Source organism: Heteronotia binoei, chromosome 15, assembly GCF_032191835.1.
Source record: "Heteronotia binoei isolate CCM8104 ecotype False Entrance Well chromosome 15, APGP_CSIRO_Hbin_v1, whole genome shotgun sequence".
NCBI classification, from domain to species: domain Eukaryota; kingdom Metazoa; phylum Chordata; class Lepidosauria; order Squamata; family Gekkonidae; genus Heteronotia; species Heteronotia binoei.
The window spans coordinates 22354804-22370741 of NC_083237.1; the positions used below are offsets into that span (position 1 = coordinate 22354804).

Genomic DNA, 15938 nt, shown 5'->3' on the forward strand with positions numbered 1-15938 from the left:
AACTGAAAAGACCCAGCCTCCCTAGCCTTTCCTCACAGGACTCTTCCTTTTCCAATCCTGTTGTCCATACACAGAATTTAAGAGATAAGCTATAAATTCAAATGCCCGTTTTGCTGAGGCTTAACGGTCTGACCACTGGGAAAAGCAACTGACACCTTTGCCCAGCCGCTGGAGAGCCCTCACAAAAAACTACAGAAGAGTTCCTTCCTGACATTGATCTTTCTTCTCAGATTGGTCTCCAACATTGCCCTTTAATTTCTGTCCTTCCTGTCAAATCGCCTTAAAACCACCATTTATATCACATATGCAACAAGCCATACACAACGCAAGAGCCTTCTGGGCACCAAACGCACAGGGTTAGACCTTCCCCCATACCTATTTAAGACCAAGGTCCCTTTTATCTACACCCTGTCTTCTGCTCCAGCTGTCAGTCTCTTTGAAGCACCCACACTCTTGCCTCTGCATATGCAGGATTCATGGATAAACATATGCAACAGAGGTCCATCAGTGGCTATTAGTCACAGAGCCCCGTGGCACAGAGTGGTAAAGCTGCAGTACTGCAATCGGAGCCCTCTGCTCACGACCTGAGTTCAATCCCAGCAAAAGCTGGTTCAGGTAACCGGCTCCAGATGACTCAGCCTTCCATCTTTCCGAGGTCGGTAAAATGAGTACCCAGCTTGCTAAGGGAAAAGTGCAGATGACTGGGGAAGGCAATGACAAACCACCCCGTAAAATGTCTGCCGTGAGAACGTTGTGAAAGCAACGTCACCCCAGAGTCGAAAACAACTGGTGCTTGCACAGGGGACTACCTTTACCTTTTTTATTGATGGAACTCTCTGTCTAGGGCAGCGATGCTCTGTATTCTTGGTGCTTGGGAGGGGCAACAGTGGGAGGGCTTCTAGTGTTCTGGCCCCACTGATGGACCTCCTGATGGTGCCTGGTTTTTTGGCCACTGTGTGACACAGTGTTGGATTGGATGGGCCACTGGCCTGATCCAACATGGCTTCTCTTGTTCCCTAGGGACTTCATACTCTGTAAAATCAGGACCCCCTGCCTCCGACCCTCAAGATCCCATCGCAAACCCTGCCCCAGAGCCAACCTGGACACAAACAACTGAGGAACAAACACAGAGGCATCTCATGGGAGTAGACCACCTCCCAAGCTTTATTTTCAAAAACCTCCACGCAGAACGTAACAATTAAAAAAAGAAACAACCCTCTCCTGCAACAGGGCGCCATCAAATCTGTGTGCCTGCTGCCAGCAGCTGGGGGTTGGGACTCTTGGGCCATCAGAAGTTTTCAAAATGCTAGAAGAAAAACAACAAAGAAGTTCTGGAGGCAACTGAGAGGGGCCTGCCTGGGAAAGGTCAAAGCGAAGCTCACAGAGTGAATTCCAGATGACAAGGAGGGGGAACCCAGTGATACCCGATGGGGACCCAGTAAGCAAACTCAGGAAGGCAGAGGCTGAATAGAAGGCAGTAGGGGGAAGGAGGAAAACAAACAGAGAGAGAGAGAGAAAGTTCCACCCTCAAGGAACCCCTGGGTGATGATATTTTAACTCTGGAACTGGGAGGGAGAAAGAGCAGAGGTGGGTTTTGTGTGGATCCCAAGCAGGCCTTTTAAAGGTAACCACAAGATCCAAGCGCAGTCCATAAAGGGGATCCCCCTGGGTGGGAATGGGTCTCGGGTGCTCAGCTGATGTAGATGCGGTGAAAGTCGTTGGCGCCGAAGGCTGCATTGCACTTGGGGCACTTCCGCTGGCGAGTGTCATAGCGCGTCTTGACGCACTCGAAGCAGAAGACGTGGAAACACTTGGTGAGGACAGCGTCCTTCTTGCGCGTGTTGCAGCAGGGGCAGGTCAGCTTGGCCTGGGGATGCAGACCAAAGGGGAGGGTGAGGCTGGGCTCCCTGCATCACCTTCCCCCAGGCGAGGCTGCGCCAGGAACACCCTCCTCCTCCTCCACTCACCTTGTACTCCTTGATCTCCTCCTGCAAGATCTCATCAGCATCTGCGTAGACCTCCACCTTCCGCTGTTTCTCCAGCTTGCGCCGTAGGCGGGAGATCTCCTCCTGGGGAAGGGGGACAGGTCAATGGGACCAAAAGGAGTCAAGGGCTGTGTAGCAGATGCAGGGCCAGGAGGTGGATCAGGCTCGCCCAGTCCCATCAAGTCTTGGAAGCCGAGCAGGGCCAGTCCCGGTTAGTACTTGGATGGCAGACCACCCAGGAAGTCCAGGGTTGCTAGGCAGAGCCAGGCAATAGCAAACCACTTGTTTGTCTCTCTCCTTGAGAGCCTTACAGGGGCACTGTAAGTTGGCTGCAATTTGACACCACTTTCCCATCACCACAGCAGGCGAGGCAGAAGCCCCAGTTATACAAGCCTCTGGACCAGGGGTGGCCAAACTGTGGCTCGGGAGCCACAAGTGGCTCTTGAAGCCCCCACCACCCTGTTGGCTGGCTTGAAGAAGGCATTTCTCTCTTTAAATCACTTCTCCAAACCAAGCCAGCCGGCAGCTTGGACAACGCATTTAAAGTTGCTTTCTTTCCACCTCTCCTTCCCTCCCCCCATTTATTTGCCTGCCTGCCTTGCAGCTCTCAAACATCTGACATTCGTGTCTTGTGGCTCTCAAACATCTGATGTTTATTCTGTGTGACTCTTATGTTAAGCAAGCCTGGCCACCTCTGCTCTGGACCAAAAGCATCAGAGCTCTCAGGCACACCTGCACGGCACAGCAGAAGCTATCCCTGTTCTGTACCTGAGCCCTCTTTAGGTTAAAAGACTCCTTCTCTTTGGCTGCTCGGTTCTCGGCCATGCAGGTCTGGATTTCCTTCAGCTTACACTGCACGTGCTCCAGCTGCACCTTCAGGTCCTCCGCCAACTGGGCAGCCTCCACTGCCTGCAGGGGGAACAGAAGAGAGCCTATGAGCTGCCCCTTCGTAAAAGCATCCAAGGTGACGTCTGCTGTGAATGTTCCCAACAGTATCCTTCTATGGGAATCCCATTTCGAGGCCTGTGTATTTTCCACAACTAAGCACAGAGGGTGACATTGAGGCACAGAACTTGCCAGTCTGGTAATCTCAGCTTTTTTAAAAATTAAGTTTCTAGCCCTGGATGAAACAATCTGGATAGAAAATGTAGTTATTGCCCGGAGATGCATCAGAAGCTGGATGGACTGGACTGCCAGTGGTTCAGGGGTCCAGAACCTTGCATACCTATTAGCCCTTCCCTATAAACAGAAAGGAAAAAAACCCATGAAAATATGTGTATTTTCATTTTGCCAAAACCGTTCATAAGGTGCAGGATTCAGATTCTCCATGGGCAAAATGTTACTGTTGTGAAGCCTGGTTTTAGAAGAACCGGCTGTCCTCTCCTTGTCTCTTCCCAAAACTCCATCCCCACACCTTGGACCCCCCCCCCTCCTCACCTTCCTCTTGTTGAGCTCCAAGGCCTGGCTGCGCAAGGTCAGCTCCTTCTCCACGGTGCCCAGATTGCCCTGCAGCACTCGCTCCTTCTCCTCCAGCTTCTGCACCACCAGCAACTGGGTGTCCACCTGGGAGACAAACCAAAGCGGTGGGGACAGAAACCCGGTGTGCGATGGAGCTCCCTTCACCACCCCTTTCCTCTCCCTCCTTCCAACCGAAGCTCCATGGCTCCGATGAGGAGAGAGGGGAACCCGCGCTCACCTGCGACTTGAGGGCCAGCACCTGCTCGGCCAGCTCGTCCTTCTCCTCCCGCAGCAGCTTGTGGATCTGGTTGGACTTGATGCGTTCCGACATCAGCTTGAAGTTGGCGTCGTCCTTCTCACGGAGCTGCAGGTTCAGCCGCGTGTTCTGCTCCTGCATGTCCTCAAAGGCCTGGCCCGTCACGTCCATCTCGGACAGCAGAGCTTCCTCCTCCTGCCCAAGAGATGAAACAGGAGAAGCACAGCCTCAATTGCTGTCCCTCAAGCTCTCTCTTCTCCAGTTAGCCCTTATTATAGCCTAAGCTGCGTGGTCACAAAGACATTGAGAACAAAATAGCCCCTGGTAACAGACTGGAGGTGCTGAACACAACAGCCCAGCTGTGTTCCCTCTAAGCTGTGTGTGTGTGTGTGTGTGTGTGTGTGTGTGTGAGTGGCCCCTCATTAACATAGGAAGCCATGCACTGCCTATTGCCCATTTTAAGATTACAGCAGTTCTATTCTGCTCAGGATATGAACTGCTCCACTCAGTAGGGAGAAAAAATAGAGGGAATATTGCACCACAATGGCTTACATTGTGCTCCTCTCCTCTGTCTGTTTTCTCTTCCCAACAACCCTGTGAAGTAGGTTAGGCTGAGAGTGTGACTGGCCCAAGTTTCAAACCTGGGTCTCCCAGCTCCTCGTCCACCTGCTGCATCACCCCGGCTCTCACATGGAGCACATTTGGCAATTACAGAGGCTGTTCCCCACAGTTACCAGTGGATTAGTCTAACTAAAGCCACCTCTCCATGGTCACATATAGGCTGGGGAAACCTCCAGGTCAGTGTGACCACTGAGCCACACCGCTGATTTTCAGCCATGCCAATTCCCTCATGTGTGACACCTGCTTGGTTGCCGCCAGTTTCTTCTGCAGATGTTCAATCTGTTCCTCAGCCAGCTTGATCTTGCGCAAGGCGTCCTCGTCAGCCATCTTCTTGCTTTCCTTCTTCTCCTTCTCCTCCAGTTCGCGGATCCGCAACCGCAGCTCCTCCACCTGCCAATGAGACCGAGCCAAAGAGGAAACAGAGAGCACCTTGAATAGAGAACAGAGGGCTCTCCTGAGCAGGCTATAAATCAAATCAAATAAACAAAGAAAATTCTTGACTTGGTTTAGTCAAATCCCGTGACAAAGAATGAGATAAATTAAACAACCATTTCTGCAATTGAGTTTTTACATATGGCTAAACCTTTTGCTTGGAAGCCTCCTTTGGGCTGCTGTGACTCACACAGAGACGCTTCACTCTTTCCTCTAGTCACACTCTCTTGCCCTGAACCAATATGTTTGATGCACAGTGTCACCGCAATCAAGTGAACAAACTAACGCAGGCTCTCACTGCACCAGTCCTTAGCCACAAGCTACTAAGAGGAGTTGGGGAAGATACTTAAGCCCAAATAATGCTCAGGGGTGGGGGGATGACAAGCAGAAACGTAACCTGCGAAGGACAGATCTGGGCGCCAACCAGGCATGCCTCACCTCTGCCTTGGTCTTCTTCTCTGCCGCCATGAGCTGCACTTTGTCCCGCTGCTCTTTGGGCGCCGACTTGTACATGTCCAAGAGGAGCTTCATCTCCTTCTGGCTCTCTTGAGCCTTCCTAAGGAAGGAAGAAATGGGAGCAGCGTGAAAGTTGAGGTCACTCCCCAAAGCAACAAGTTCCCCCCAACAACCAGTCACAGTGGTTTTAAAGGCCTGTAAACATGCTAGCCATTTCCCCCCCTTCTCTCCTCTTATTCTATGTTATTAATTGAATGTTACTAAATTGCCTTTGTTCCATGGCTAATTGTGAAACATGGTTGTACCGCATTATGCACTGTACATATCATGCAGGTCTTCACTGGATTGTTTTTAGAATTCTGTACTCCGCCTTGAGCCTCAACCAGAAAGGCAGACAACAAAGCTGAAGCTGCCTTATTCTGAATCAGACCACTGGTCCATCCAAGTCAGCATGGACTCTACTCTCGCAGGCAGCTGTCCAAGGTCTCAGGCTGAGGTCTTCTGTGTCACCTCCTACCTGATAAAACTGGAGACCTCCTGAATGCCAAGCAGATGCTTTACCATTGAGCCACAGCTCTTTCCCATGGGGCACATTGGACTCTCCCTGCAGCATATAGGGGATTCAGATATTCCTGTGAGTCTCAGCAATGGTAAGAGACCCTTCATGAAAAAGAACCCCTGCCCCAAGGCAACTCCAGGGCTCACCAATACCTTCAAGCATATCACTCTAAGTCACAATCTTCCCTTCCGCTTGATTCATCCAGCCCAGCCCTCAAAAGTTCTCTCTCCTCCCACATTGTCTCTAACTGGCACTTCAAGCCTCCACCCTGAAGAAGAATTGCAGATTTATACCCCGCCCTTCTCCCTGAATCAGAGAGCGGCTTACAATCTCCCATGTCTTCTCCGCCCACAACACACACCCTGTGAGGTGGGTGGGGCTGAGAGAGCTCTCACAGCAGCTGCCCTTTCAAGGACAACTCTTGTGCTATCTATGGCTGACCCAAGGCCATTCCAGCAGGTGCAAGTGGAGAAGTGGGGAATCAAACCCAATTTTCCCAGATAAGAGTCCATGTGCTTAACCACTACACCAAACTGACCCTGCAGCCCCTTCCCCTTGACACTCTACGGCTCTCACTTCAGCTCGGTCCTCAGCTGTTTCAGAAGATCTGAATCTTTCTTCTTGGGGTCATCGCCACCCCCGCCACCCTTCTGTTTGTCCCGGTCCCGTGAGGAAGAGGAGGATGAAGATGAAGACGAGGAGGTCTCTTTGTCCCGGTCTCGGGACCTCTCACGGTCCCCGCCCCGGTCTCCGCCACGCCCTTTGGACCGCTCGGATTCCTTGGCTCGGGGAGGTGGGGGTGGCTGTGGGGTGAGTGGTAGGGGAGCAGGCAGCTCTTCTTCCTCCTTCTTCACCCCCTCATGGGCCCCAGGAGCCTGGGAGGCCGCCGTCTCCTCCTTGGGCTCCTTCTTCACTTGGACTTCTTTGGGCTCCCTCTTCACTTCGGGGGGCATGGCCCCCTCCTCTTCTTTCACTGTAGCTGCACTGGGAGCCCCTGGCGGCCCTGTAGGGTCTTCGCCCCCTGATGGAGGGGGAGCTGCTGCTGAGCCAGAAGAAAAGCCACTCTGCTGCATCCGGACCTGAAGGGAAAGAACACATTGCAGGACAAGGGGCCAGAATCCACTAGAACACCCAGAATTATTTATTATAACCAGGGTGGAATTCTAGCAGGAGCTCCTTTGCACATCAGGCCACACACCCCTGTTGTAGCCAATCCTCCAAGAGCTTACAATAGGCCCCGTACTAACAGCCTTGTCAACTCTTGGAGGATTGGCTACATCAGGGGTGTGTGGCCTAATATGCAAAGGAGCTCCTGCTAGAATTCCACCCGATTATAACATCTTTATATCAGTTATTGGGAGCATGTGACCTAACTATCACAGCAATTACGCTGGCTACTAATCTGCTTCCAGTCCAATTCAAGGTGCCAGTTTTGGCCTTTAAAGCCCCTCCACTCACCTTGTTGATTTCTGCCTGCACCTCCCGGAGCTTGCGCTTGTAGCGTTGCACATCACCCTTCAGCTGGTGGTTGTGGTTCTGGAGGCTGCTGATGAGGTGCCGCATCTCTCGGTTGATGGGCCCTGAGAGCGGAAGGGCAAAGTGGTTTAGTGGGCGGGGGGGGAGGGGAGAAGGCTGCTTTGAAAGGGGGATGGTCACTGGATTAAGGAAATCTTCAGTCAAACTAGCATAAGAGTTTTACACTGGATTCACAGATGGAGCGATTAAACTGACACACATTTTGTGTCAGTAAAAGAACAGTTTTGAGGGAGGAAAAAATTGCTTTCAGCCAATGTTCACTCCATATTGTGACATGCTCTCTCTTTAAAACATAGCTCCTCTGGGGTAAGAAAAAACAGGCACCTACAGGGATTTTCCTAAGGCACCTACACAGATTTTCTTTAAAGACCTTGTATAAAAACTGATTAACAGGATTCTTTTTTAAAAGAACAAACCAAAATAACCTGCAATAGGATAAAGTCAAGACATTGTTCCAATTGTCAAGAAGGGGCTTGCTTTGTTGTTCAACAGACTCCCACACAAACTGATTTAAGCTAGTGGCTAATTGTAAAAGGACTGCTCTGCCCACACTGGGAAGGCCTAGAGTATAACAGACACCTGAAACCAAGAGAGGGGGAGGAATGAATAAGACCCATGGAAGTGGACCCAACTCTCCATGGTCATGGGAACATCCCACCAGTGCCGGGATTGAGCCTGCCACAAGGGCATGGACAGAGCTCCATGAATGATCTTCAGTCACAATAAATGAACTTCCATAATTGCAGCACAGCAGTAACACACCCCTAAGGGCACCCAGCAGGAGGGAAGCCCACTGTACAGGTTACAGAAACATACAAACTACAAGGGGGAAACTTTATTCGGAGTGGTATGACCGAAAGGAAGGAGATTCAACCTCACCTGCTTGCTCATTGGCAGCTAAGTTCTGCTCAAACTCAATGCGCAGCATTTCGTACTCCTTGCGCACTTGTGCCAGCGTGTCCTCGAGCTGGATCACCTCCGTCCGCAACTTTTTCTGCAGGTTCAGCTCGTCGCTCTGTTGCCAGGGAGGAGACCAACATCAGCCACAAAGAGCAGAAGTGCATGCAAATGGATGGGTGCATGCCTTTCTCAAAATGTAGCATTACGGCCCAGCACTAAGAACCTGCATTATGTATTTCAGTTCTGTGCCATCAAGCTAAGGCAGAGGGGAGAAGAAGGGACAGGATGGTTCCTCCACCACCCACTCCAATTTAGGACTTTAAAAGTTTTTTTGATATTGACATTCTTGCAGGCAGGAAAGGCCATAGGCATGCATGCGGCCCTCCCCCCCCCATGACCCCTCCTCACCTCCATGTGCTCGATGTGGCGCAAGTGGCTGTTCTTGGTGGTGAGCAGAAGGGCGCGGGCCTCATCCAGCTGTGTTTTCACTTGCAGGCTCTCGTTGTACAGCAGCGAGAACTGAGACTGGAGCACTTTATACTCCAGCGTCTCCTTCACCGCCTCCTCGGGCAAGCTCCGCAGTGCCACCTGCAGGACAGGCATGAGAATGGTCACATAGAGGGAGGAGCACCATCTTGGGGCCCCAAACAACGAGCATTCCTGGGCTGGCGCCCTCCAACCGGCCCAACATGTTATTGGAGAGCATGTGACACAGAACCAAGCAGGCCCAGAGGCTCCCTAAGGTGCCCACGTACACTGCCTTTGGCATATGAGATAAATGTAAAAAGCAATAATGACACACGATTCCCAATCTGCCTTTGTTGCTCTTTTCACGCAAGCTATGCCCCATGCACTCTGAGCTGGCCCCTGTAAAATGGATAAGTAATCCACACCATAAGGCTGACAAGTGCAATTCTATGCAAAGTAAATCCTGTCTAGGCCTGCTGAAATTAATAGACTCAGACTGGATTAATGTGGCATAGGATTGCACTGTCAGAAATTCAAGCCCGGTAGGAAGCCCAATGCAAGATTTGCACTTGGACAACCATCTCTGAAATACCAAACACACGGCACAGACAAGTCATGAGGCACTTTCTTTTCCCTGCCTTGTGTCCCTTTTGCAAACCACAAGCAAGACTGGCCTTTTGTTAATGTTTACATAAAAGGCTCAAGTGGGTCAGTTTTGTTTCTCTTTTTTAAAAGCACTGTTTGGTACTAGAAAAACACATGATTCGCCTTATTTATTTCTATTCTAGATGCCAAAACCAGAGTACAAATAGCTGCTGGGAATTATTTCACTAGGAAGCAACATGTTGAGTGGCAGCATCTCCCCCCCACCAAAAAAAAAAAAAGATTATGATGCTCTACTTAGATAGAAGGAGGAGGAGGCCTAAAAGATGCAGAGAGATCTTCCTCTACTCTCAAAATATCTGCCCCAAGAGCCCCAGATCTTTAAAAGTTTTCTTGATGCAATTATAAGGACTAGACAACATCAGTCTTGTTTAAAAAAGAAAGAACTTGGGAGTGGAAATTCTGACATCTAACACAGATTACCAGGCAAGGAAACATTCCTGGTTACATCTACTCTCCCCCCCCCACCCCCAAACACTGGCAGTGGAAGCTGCTCTGCTTTTCCATCTATCCTGTGGCAGGCTTTTCACTACCTTGAGCTTCTCATTGGTCCTAACAGCCTGCTGCATTTCCTGTTGCAGTTTCTCCAGTTCTGCCATGCGGCTGTTGGCAAGTTCTTGGTTCTCTTCCAGCTCGGCATTCAACATCTCAAACTGTGAGCCCAAAACAAAAAAAAACAATCAGCAAGGCATTGCCAGGAAAATGGAGAGATGTAATGCCCACATCCCAATACCCCTTTGGACTTGGCACCCCTTTTCTTCCTGCTTACCTTCTGCATGCTCAGTGTGATCTGCCCTCCCTGGAACCCGCCAGAACTGCCCGATGCATAGTAGCCCGAATTTAGCTGCCAAAGAAATGGAAAACAACACTAAGAATCTTATACATCACAGTTGCATTTTCCAAAAACTAAACCTGTTGTCTCAACATTAAGTGCCACAAACTCTGCTCTCTGATGGTAAAGAATGCAATTTATTGGTATAGAGATGTGGTAATTAAAAACAATGTTGCAATAGCAACAAAAAGATGAATGCCACAATCCCTTTTTTCATCATCTAAGGTAAGACATTTTTTAGCAACAAAGACGGAACAAGATCCTTTGTCAACTGACAGTATTTGACACTATTATAAACCTTTGAGAAAAAAAATCCATCTAGGTTTTGTCATATTATTAGACACAGAATATAAAAACAATAAAATGTCTATGTAAGAAATGGAAGAGTTAAATTCTGAACTTAAAAGAGACTTGGTCCTTTTTGTCTAAGGAGGGATTATTATTCTCAGTTAGCTTAAACATCAGAGAGAAGTGTCTTCAGGTAGCCACTCTGTTGCCCTGGGAGATGATTAAATGTTTACAACACACACACACAGGAGCCTGCCAGCCTGTTGTCAGGGCCGAGCAGACTCTTCCCATGTATGGTGGTTGAGGGGCAGAACGGTTACATTTGGGAGCAAGGTTCCAAGCCTGGGATGTCCTCAGCACACAGCTCCCTTTAAAGCCAAAGGCATGCAAAGAACTGTTGTGCTCGATAAGACCAGTGGTCCATAAAGTCCAGAGTTCCATTTCACAAAGAGGCCCACTGGATGCCCCTGGAAAGCCTACACGCAGGGCAGGGAAGCCACTTTTGCTACTCTTGCCCCACACTTAGAGCACAATCCGGGGGTGTGTGTGAAAAGTCTTTTGGGAGCAGACGAGCCGCTACGTGGGTGCAGGAAGGGTTTGCGCCAATGTACTACCGGCGCCGCCCCATCGGAGGGGAGTTCCGTGAGCAAGGCAGGGGGATGCCTGAGCACCGCTCTGTCCGAGGGCAGCGGCACCTGAGGGCTGTGCCCGAGCATGGGCGGAAGTGAGGCAGAGCGTGGCATTCAGGTAGAGGAGGGGGTGGAGTTGGGGTGCGGCCAGGCTCAGGCGGCTTCCTGAGCAGTTTGGCCCATGACACACACCCCCTGAGAGGTGCAACTTTATGCCTGCAAAAATGGCGGCATGGCCCATAGGAACTCATTGAAACCAAAAACAAAGGTTGCCTCCGCCGCTGCGGAAGCTCGCAAACCCCTTAGGGAGCAGTGTGATTGCCTCGCCAATCCCCTCGCGCTTCGGGCTGACGAGCCCCCTCCCCAGCACCCAATCACGGTCTCCCCCCTCCTAGAAATACTTCTGCTCTGGCCTTGCACAACTCAGTTGTTAGGAAGAAGAGCGCATGGCAGGAAGTTCTGCTGGCGAGCTCCCAGCCATACAGACTTAGAGTGAGGGACAAGCAGGCACATTGGTGACGGGTTTTGCACCTCGCGGTTGCTTTGACACTATCTCAGTATCTTTGACTTGCGAGGGGAAGAGAGAGGTCTCTCCCCTGGGGCTAACTGCTCTTATTTCCAGGTCTCTACAGGTTCCGGGCTCCCGGAGGCTCTGCATGTGAGGACTTTCGCCCATGGCTGGTTCCACTCTGTTCCAGAAAAATAAAGTCTGAGCTGTGCCCTCTGTTGTTTCTCCCGCTTGGCATCTGCTGCATGTTCCCTAGGCAACCCCACCCCTCTGTCAGTGCCTGAGCCTCCCCAAGCCTCACTGAAGAGAAATTCTTGCAAGATACGGCTGGAGTAACCTTTGAGGGGAAAGCAGCTCAAAGAGGCCCTCCTGATCTTCCAGTGGCTGGTTGTTGTTGCAGCTGTGGAAAATTTTCATTTGAATGTGAGCAGCTAAAATCAAGCCCTCTTTACAACAATCCTGACCAGTGTTCCCTCTAAGCTGAGTTAGTGTGAGCTAGCTCAGATTTTTAGCCTCCAGCCCACACATTTTTGTCTTAGCTCAGGAAGGATGACCCCAGAGCACAATAATTTATGCAGTAGCTCACAACTTTAACGCCAGGAGCTCACAAAGTTGAATTTTTGCTCACAAGACTCTGCAGCATAGAGGAAACATTGGTTCTGATCACCAGCGCCAAGGAAAGTACCAGTGGGCACGTCGCTGCCCTTCTGCGTTAGCTGCTTCCCCGCTGTACTGGGACACAGAAATGTAAAAAGGCACTTGAACACTTATGAGCATTGGGATGGCTGCCACTTGCCTGCTCCAGAGCCTCGGCCAAATGCTTGTTCAGCTTCTGTTCGCGCTTGCGCAGCTTCTCGATGTCCCACTGCAGGTCTTCAATCGTTGTCTCCATCTCCAGCACTTTGGTCTCTGATGAAGTCACCTTGTCCTGAAGCTCTGTATACTGAGCAGGAAAAAGAGGCAGCTGTGACGGGCCTCAGAGCACTTTGTCTGCCAGTTCAAGAAAAGCCCACAGAAGACAGCAGCAGCACCCAGTCCCATAACCTACCTCGAGGGAGATCTTATGGTGCTTCTCCTGTAGCTGGGTGATCAGGTCCTGCAGGTGCTGGTTCTCCTGCGTCAGCTCCTTGTTGAGAGCCTTCACTGCCTCTTCCAGCTGATCGAATTCCGCTGGGGGAGAAAGAGAAGCCTGAGCTGCCTTGCTGTGCTATGAATTACTGCCCACAGCAGGGCCCAGCCACCACCACCGTCATCTTCTGGCCTGATGCTGCTTTGAGAAACAAGATTAAAAGCCAGTGTCCTTCAGAGACTGATTTCATTTCTCTCAGAGCCAACTCTCCATCTGCAAATACGGAATTAGCAGGGGCCTACTCCACAGACTCATTGCAAAACCAAGGTGATACCACAAAGCATTTTTGAAAAAAACAGTTCAACAAATGAACTGTGTCATTGCCAGAAGAATGCTGAGTCTCTACCTTGAACTAGAGATGGAACATTTGATCAGTCAAACCAACTATATGGAACAGTTAAAAGCTGGTCAGAAAAGGTCAGTATTTTAACACATGGTGACTAAATCTAGATTACTGCAACATGCTGTTCACGGGGCTGCCCTTTAGTGTTTCAAAGCTACAGCTGGTACAGAATAATGTGTCTAGTATGCTGAACAGAGCTGGGACACATTTCCCAGGTCTTGTTCCACCAGATGATAAGGAAAGCAGACAATGTAGTCTTCTCTTATGCGTCCTGCCCACCCCCTAACTCTCCTTGAGGAACCTGAGAACTCAACCTCAGGAGCTGCCCAACACCTATTCTCAAGTGTTGCCTTGAACAGAGCTACACTAAGTGTTATGGAAAGGATACTGGGAGTGTTGTTAAATGTTTCAAGGGCCTCATGACCCTGTCGTGACTTTGGAGGGGCATGGTAGGGTCAAAGCTCACCACGGGCATGGATCTTCTGGCAAAGTTCCTCCGTGCGCCGGTGGATCTTGTCAGAGACCTCCACGACCCGGGAGACGGCTGCCTTGGAGAACTCCATGCGCTCCTGAAGTTGCAGCTCAATCTCTTCGCTGCTGCTGCTGGCCAAGGTAGCCAAGAAGGAGAGGGCCGGTTCATTCAGCACAAGGCCTCCAGGTTTCCAGGAGGTAGGAGGAGTGATGGGAGACAGGACTGTCTCTAGAAGGACCAAGAGAGAATCATCACTACAAAAAGGAAAGAAGGAACAGCCCCTTGTCCGATCCCACCCAATCCCCCAGCGCAGAGATTCCAGCTCACCTCTCCTCTCCAATCCCTCCTGTCCTAGGACAGACACGGTCTCTAACTCTGCCCCTGCCGCATCCAGCTTGGGCTCCTCCGGAGGCTGCCCGCAATCGCCATCATATCGTTTTAGCAGTCCATGCACTGTCTCATCCAGCTGGAGGAATGAGATTGGAAACAGAGTTTGGGGAAAGAAAATGCAAAAGGATATGCAGGATGCGGGAGTGAGCTTATGTCAAAACTATCTAGATTCAGAACATTAACGCTATTCCTATTCGGCAAGTCAAGAGGGACAGAACATAGCAGCTACGGATCCAAGCTTTACAACCTGGCCATAAAAAACCCTACTTAGCCCCCTGCTGGTTTCCTAAGAAAGGCAGCCATGACCTGGATAACACAGGCTAGCCCCATCTCATCAGATCACTGAAGCTAAAAGAGATGTAGCCTGAGTAGTTGGAGGGAAGATCACTGGGGAATTCCAGGGTTGCTACATAAAGGCAGACAATGGCAAAACACCACTGTACATCTCTTGCTTTGAAAACTCTATAGAGCTGCCATAAGGTGGCTGTGACTTAAAAAAGAAAAGGACCAATTATTAGGCTCTTATCTGTAATATTCAGGTGTAGGATCTTAAAGGGAAATCCCCCGACCTGCTTCCAGTAGCGGTTGACGATCAGGAGGGTGGCATCATCGGTGGCCTGCCTCTTCTCTAGTTTCTCAATGCGCTCGCGCAACTCGTCCTCAAAGGCCTGCCGCTGTTCCAGGCGCTCGGCTAATTTCTTGTTCTTGAACTGGAGCACCTTGAGGTCCATCTCCTCCTGCAGAAACGAAGCCCACCACTGGAATTAAAGCACAGCCCAACTCTCTGCCTCTCCCTCATTTCAACTCACAAGATAATAGACTAGCATCCCCATTACATAACCCCAAACCTTGATGTGCCAAGTATGTTAGCTGTCTAGCAGCCATGCTCACATGCTTCTAATCAAATCCTCAAAAACCAATCAAAACAACAAGGGGGAAAAGCCATAGACATGGAAACAGTACAGTTTGAATTGTCGAGTTGTGCATTTGTTAGTAGCATATCATTGAAACTCTACCACCACAGTAGCAATGGTCCCTGGATTGAAAGCAGTGCCTGCTAGTTTTTTTTAACAGTAAGGCATGCAAAAACAGATCTGAGCACCTTGTTACAAGGATGAATTTTCAAAGATTTTATTTATCTTTGGCTCTCTGGGCTCTCAAACACATTAATAGCAGGAGAAAAAGACCTCAGGCAATCTCTTGAGTGACTCAACCTGCCACCGCCTCCTTCAAACCTGTCTCTTTTGACTCAGAAGATGTCAGAATTTTTTCCCTTCTTTTTTTTTGTGTACACGTGAAGAAGCTTGACAAACGTTTCAGATTCCCCAGTGCTGGCATCTCATTTTAACTCATCAGTCTGACACAAGCCTGAAGAAATACTTCAGATACCTTGGTGCTGACATCCAGTTCCTAGGCAACCACATGCCTAGAATTTTTCTGGCTGGGTCCTGTCATGTTGCACAAAACTTTCCTAACATCCCATCAAAGTGGGTCACTTGTTTAAAAGGCTGGAGAGCATATGAGGATTCCCAGCACTGCTTTCCAAAACAGGGAACTAAAATATTTATTTATTTATTTATTTGATTTATATCCCGCCCTCCCCACCGAGGTGGGCTCAGGGTGGCTTACAACATAAAATTCAAAACAGTAAGGTTAATAAATATTAAAATACACTGAATAATTTACAGGAGTTAAAACAAGAAAACGATCTAACAGTGCAGTAGAAATCAGCCACACAGACTTCAGCTCCCCACACACAACACTCCTGCCCAGGGCCTTACTGTAGAAGAAATGCCCCCCAGCCGGATGGGCTCAATAAGGGTGGTGGTGGTCTTCTCTTCCCTGTTGGTCTTCTTCTCAGGGGGACCTGAGCCCCCATCGCCTGCTGCCCGCTTGCTTCCTGGCCCCGACATGGTGACTTGAAACGGGGCGGGGGGGGGAGCAGAGGAATTAGGCAGCCAGCCCAGGAGGCAACTCCTCAGCTAAAATGGAAAAAGAGAAAGGGGATGGTGA

The 15938-nt window shown here is 50.0% G+C and overlaps 1 protein-coding gene across 1 annotated transcript; it reads right to left on the reverse strand.

The window, feature by feature from the left end:
* Positions 1–1131: 1131 nt before the first annotated feature.
* On the reverse strand, positions 1132–15902 carry RNF40 (ring finger protein 40). The gene is made up of 19 exons (XM_060256630.1): positions 15707–15902; positions 14495–14662; positions 13863–14001; positions 13530–13763; positions 12640–12761; positions 12388–12534; positions 10104–10178; positions 9868–9987; positions 8612–8791; positions 8183–8318; positions 7226–7347; positions 6344–6846; positions 5191–5308; positions 4561–4710; positions 3682–3894; positions 3423–3548; positions 2754–2894; positions 1968–2069; positions 1132–1867 (listed from the first exon to the last, which is right to left on the reverse strand). Exons 1-19 carry the CDS (start codon positions 15836–15838, stop codon positions 1691–1693), a joined length of 3105 nt encoding a protein of 1034 aa, XP_060112613.1. The 5' UTR covers positions 15839–15902; the 3' UTR covers positions 1132–1690.
* Positions 15903–15938: the final 36 nt, after the last annotated feature.

Excerpts from the sequence above, each read along its gene's own strand:
- RNF40 (XM_060256630.1), bottom strand. The coding sequence starts at position 15,838 with ATGTCGGGGCCAGGAAGCAAGCGGGCAGCAGGCGATGGGGGCTCAGGT. Across the intron at positions 8,792-9,867 it reads GGACCAATGAGAAGCTCAAG|GTGGCACTGCGGAGCTTGCC; the intron begins GTAGTGAAAAGC and ends CCTGTCCTGCAG. Across the intron at positions 8,319-8,611 it reads GCCACATCGAGCACATGGAG|AGCGACGAGCTGAACCTGCA; the intron begins GTGAGGAGGGGT and ends CCCTGGCAACAG.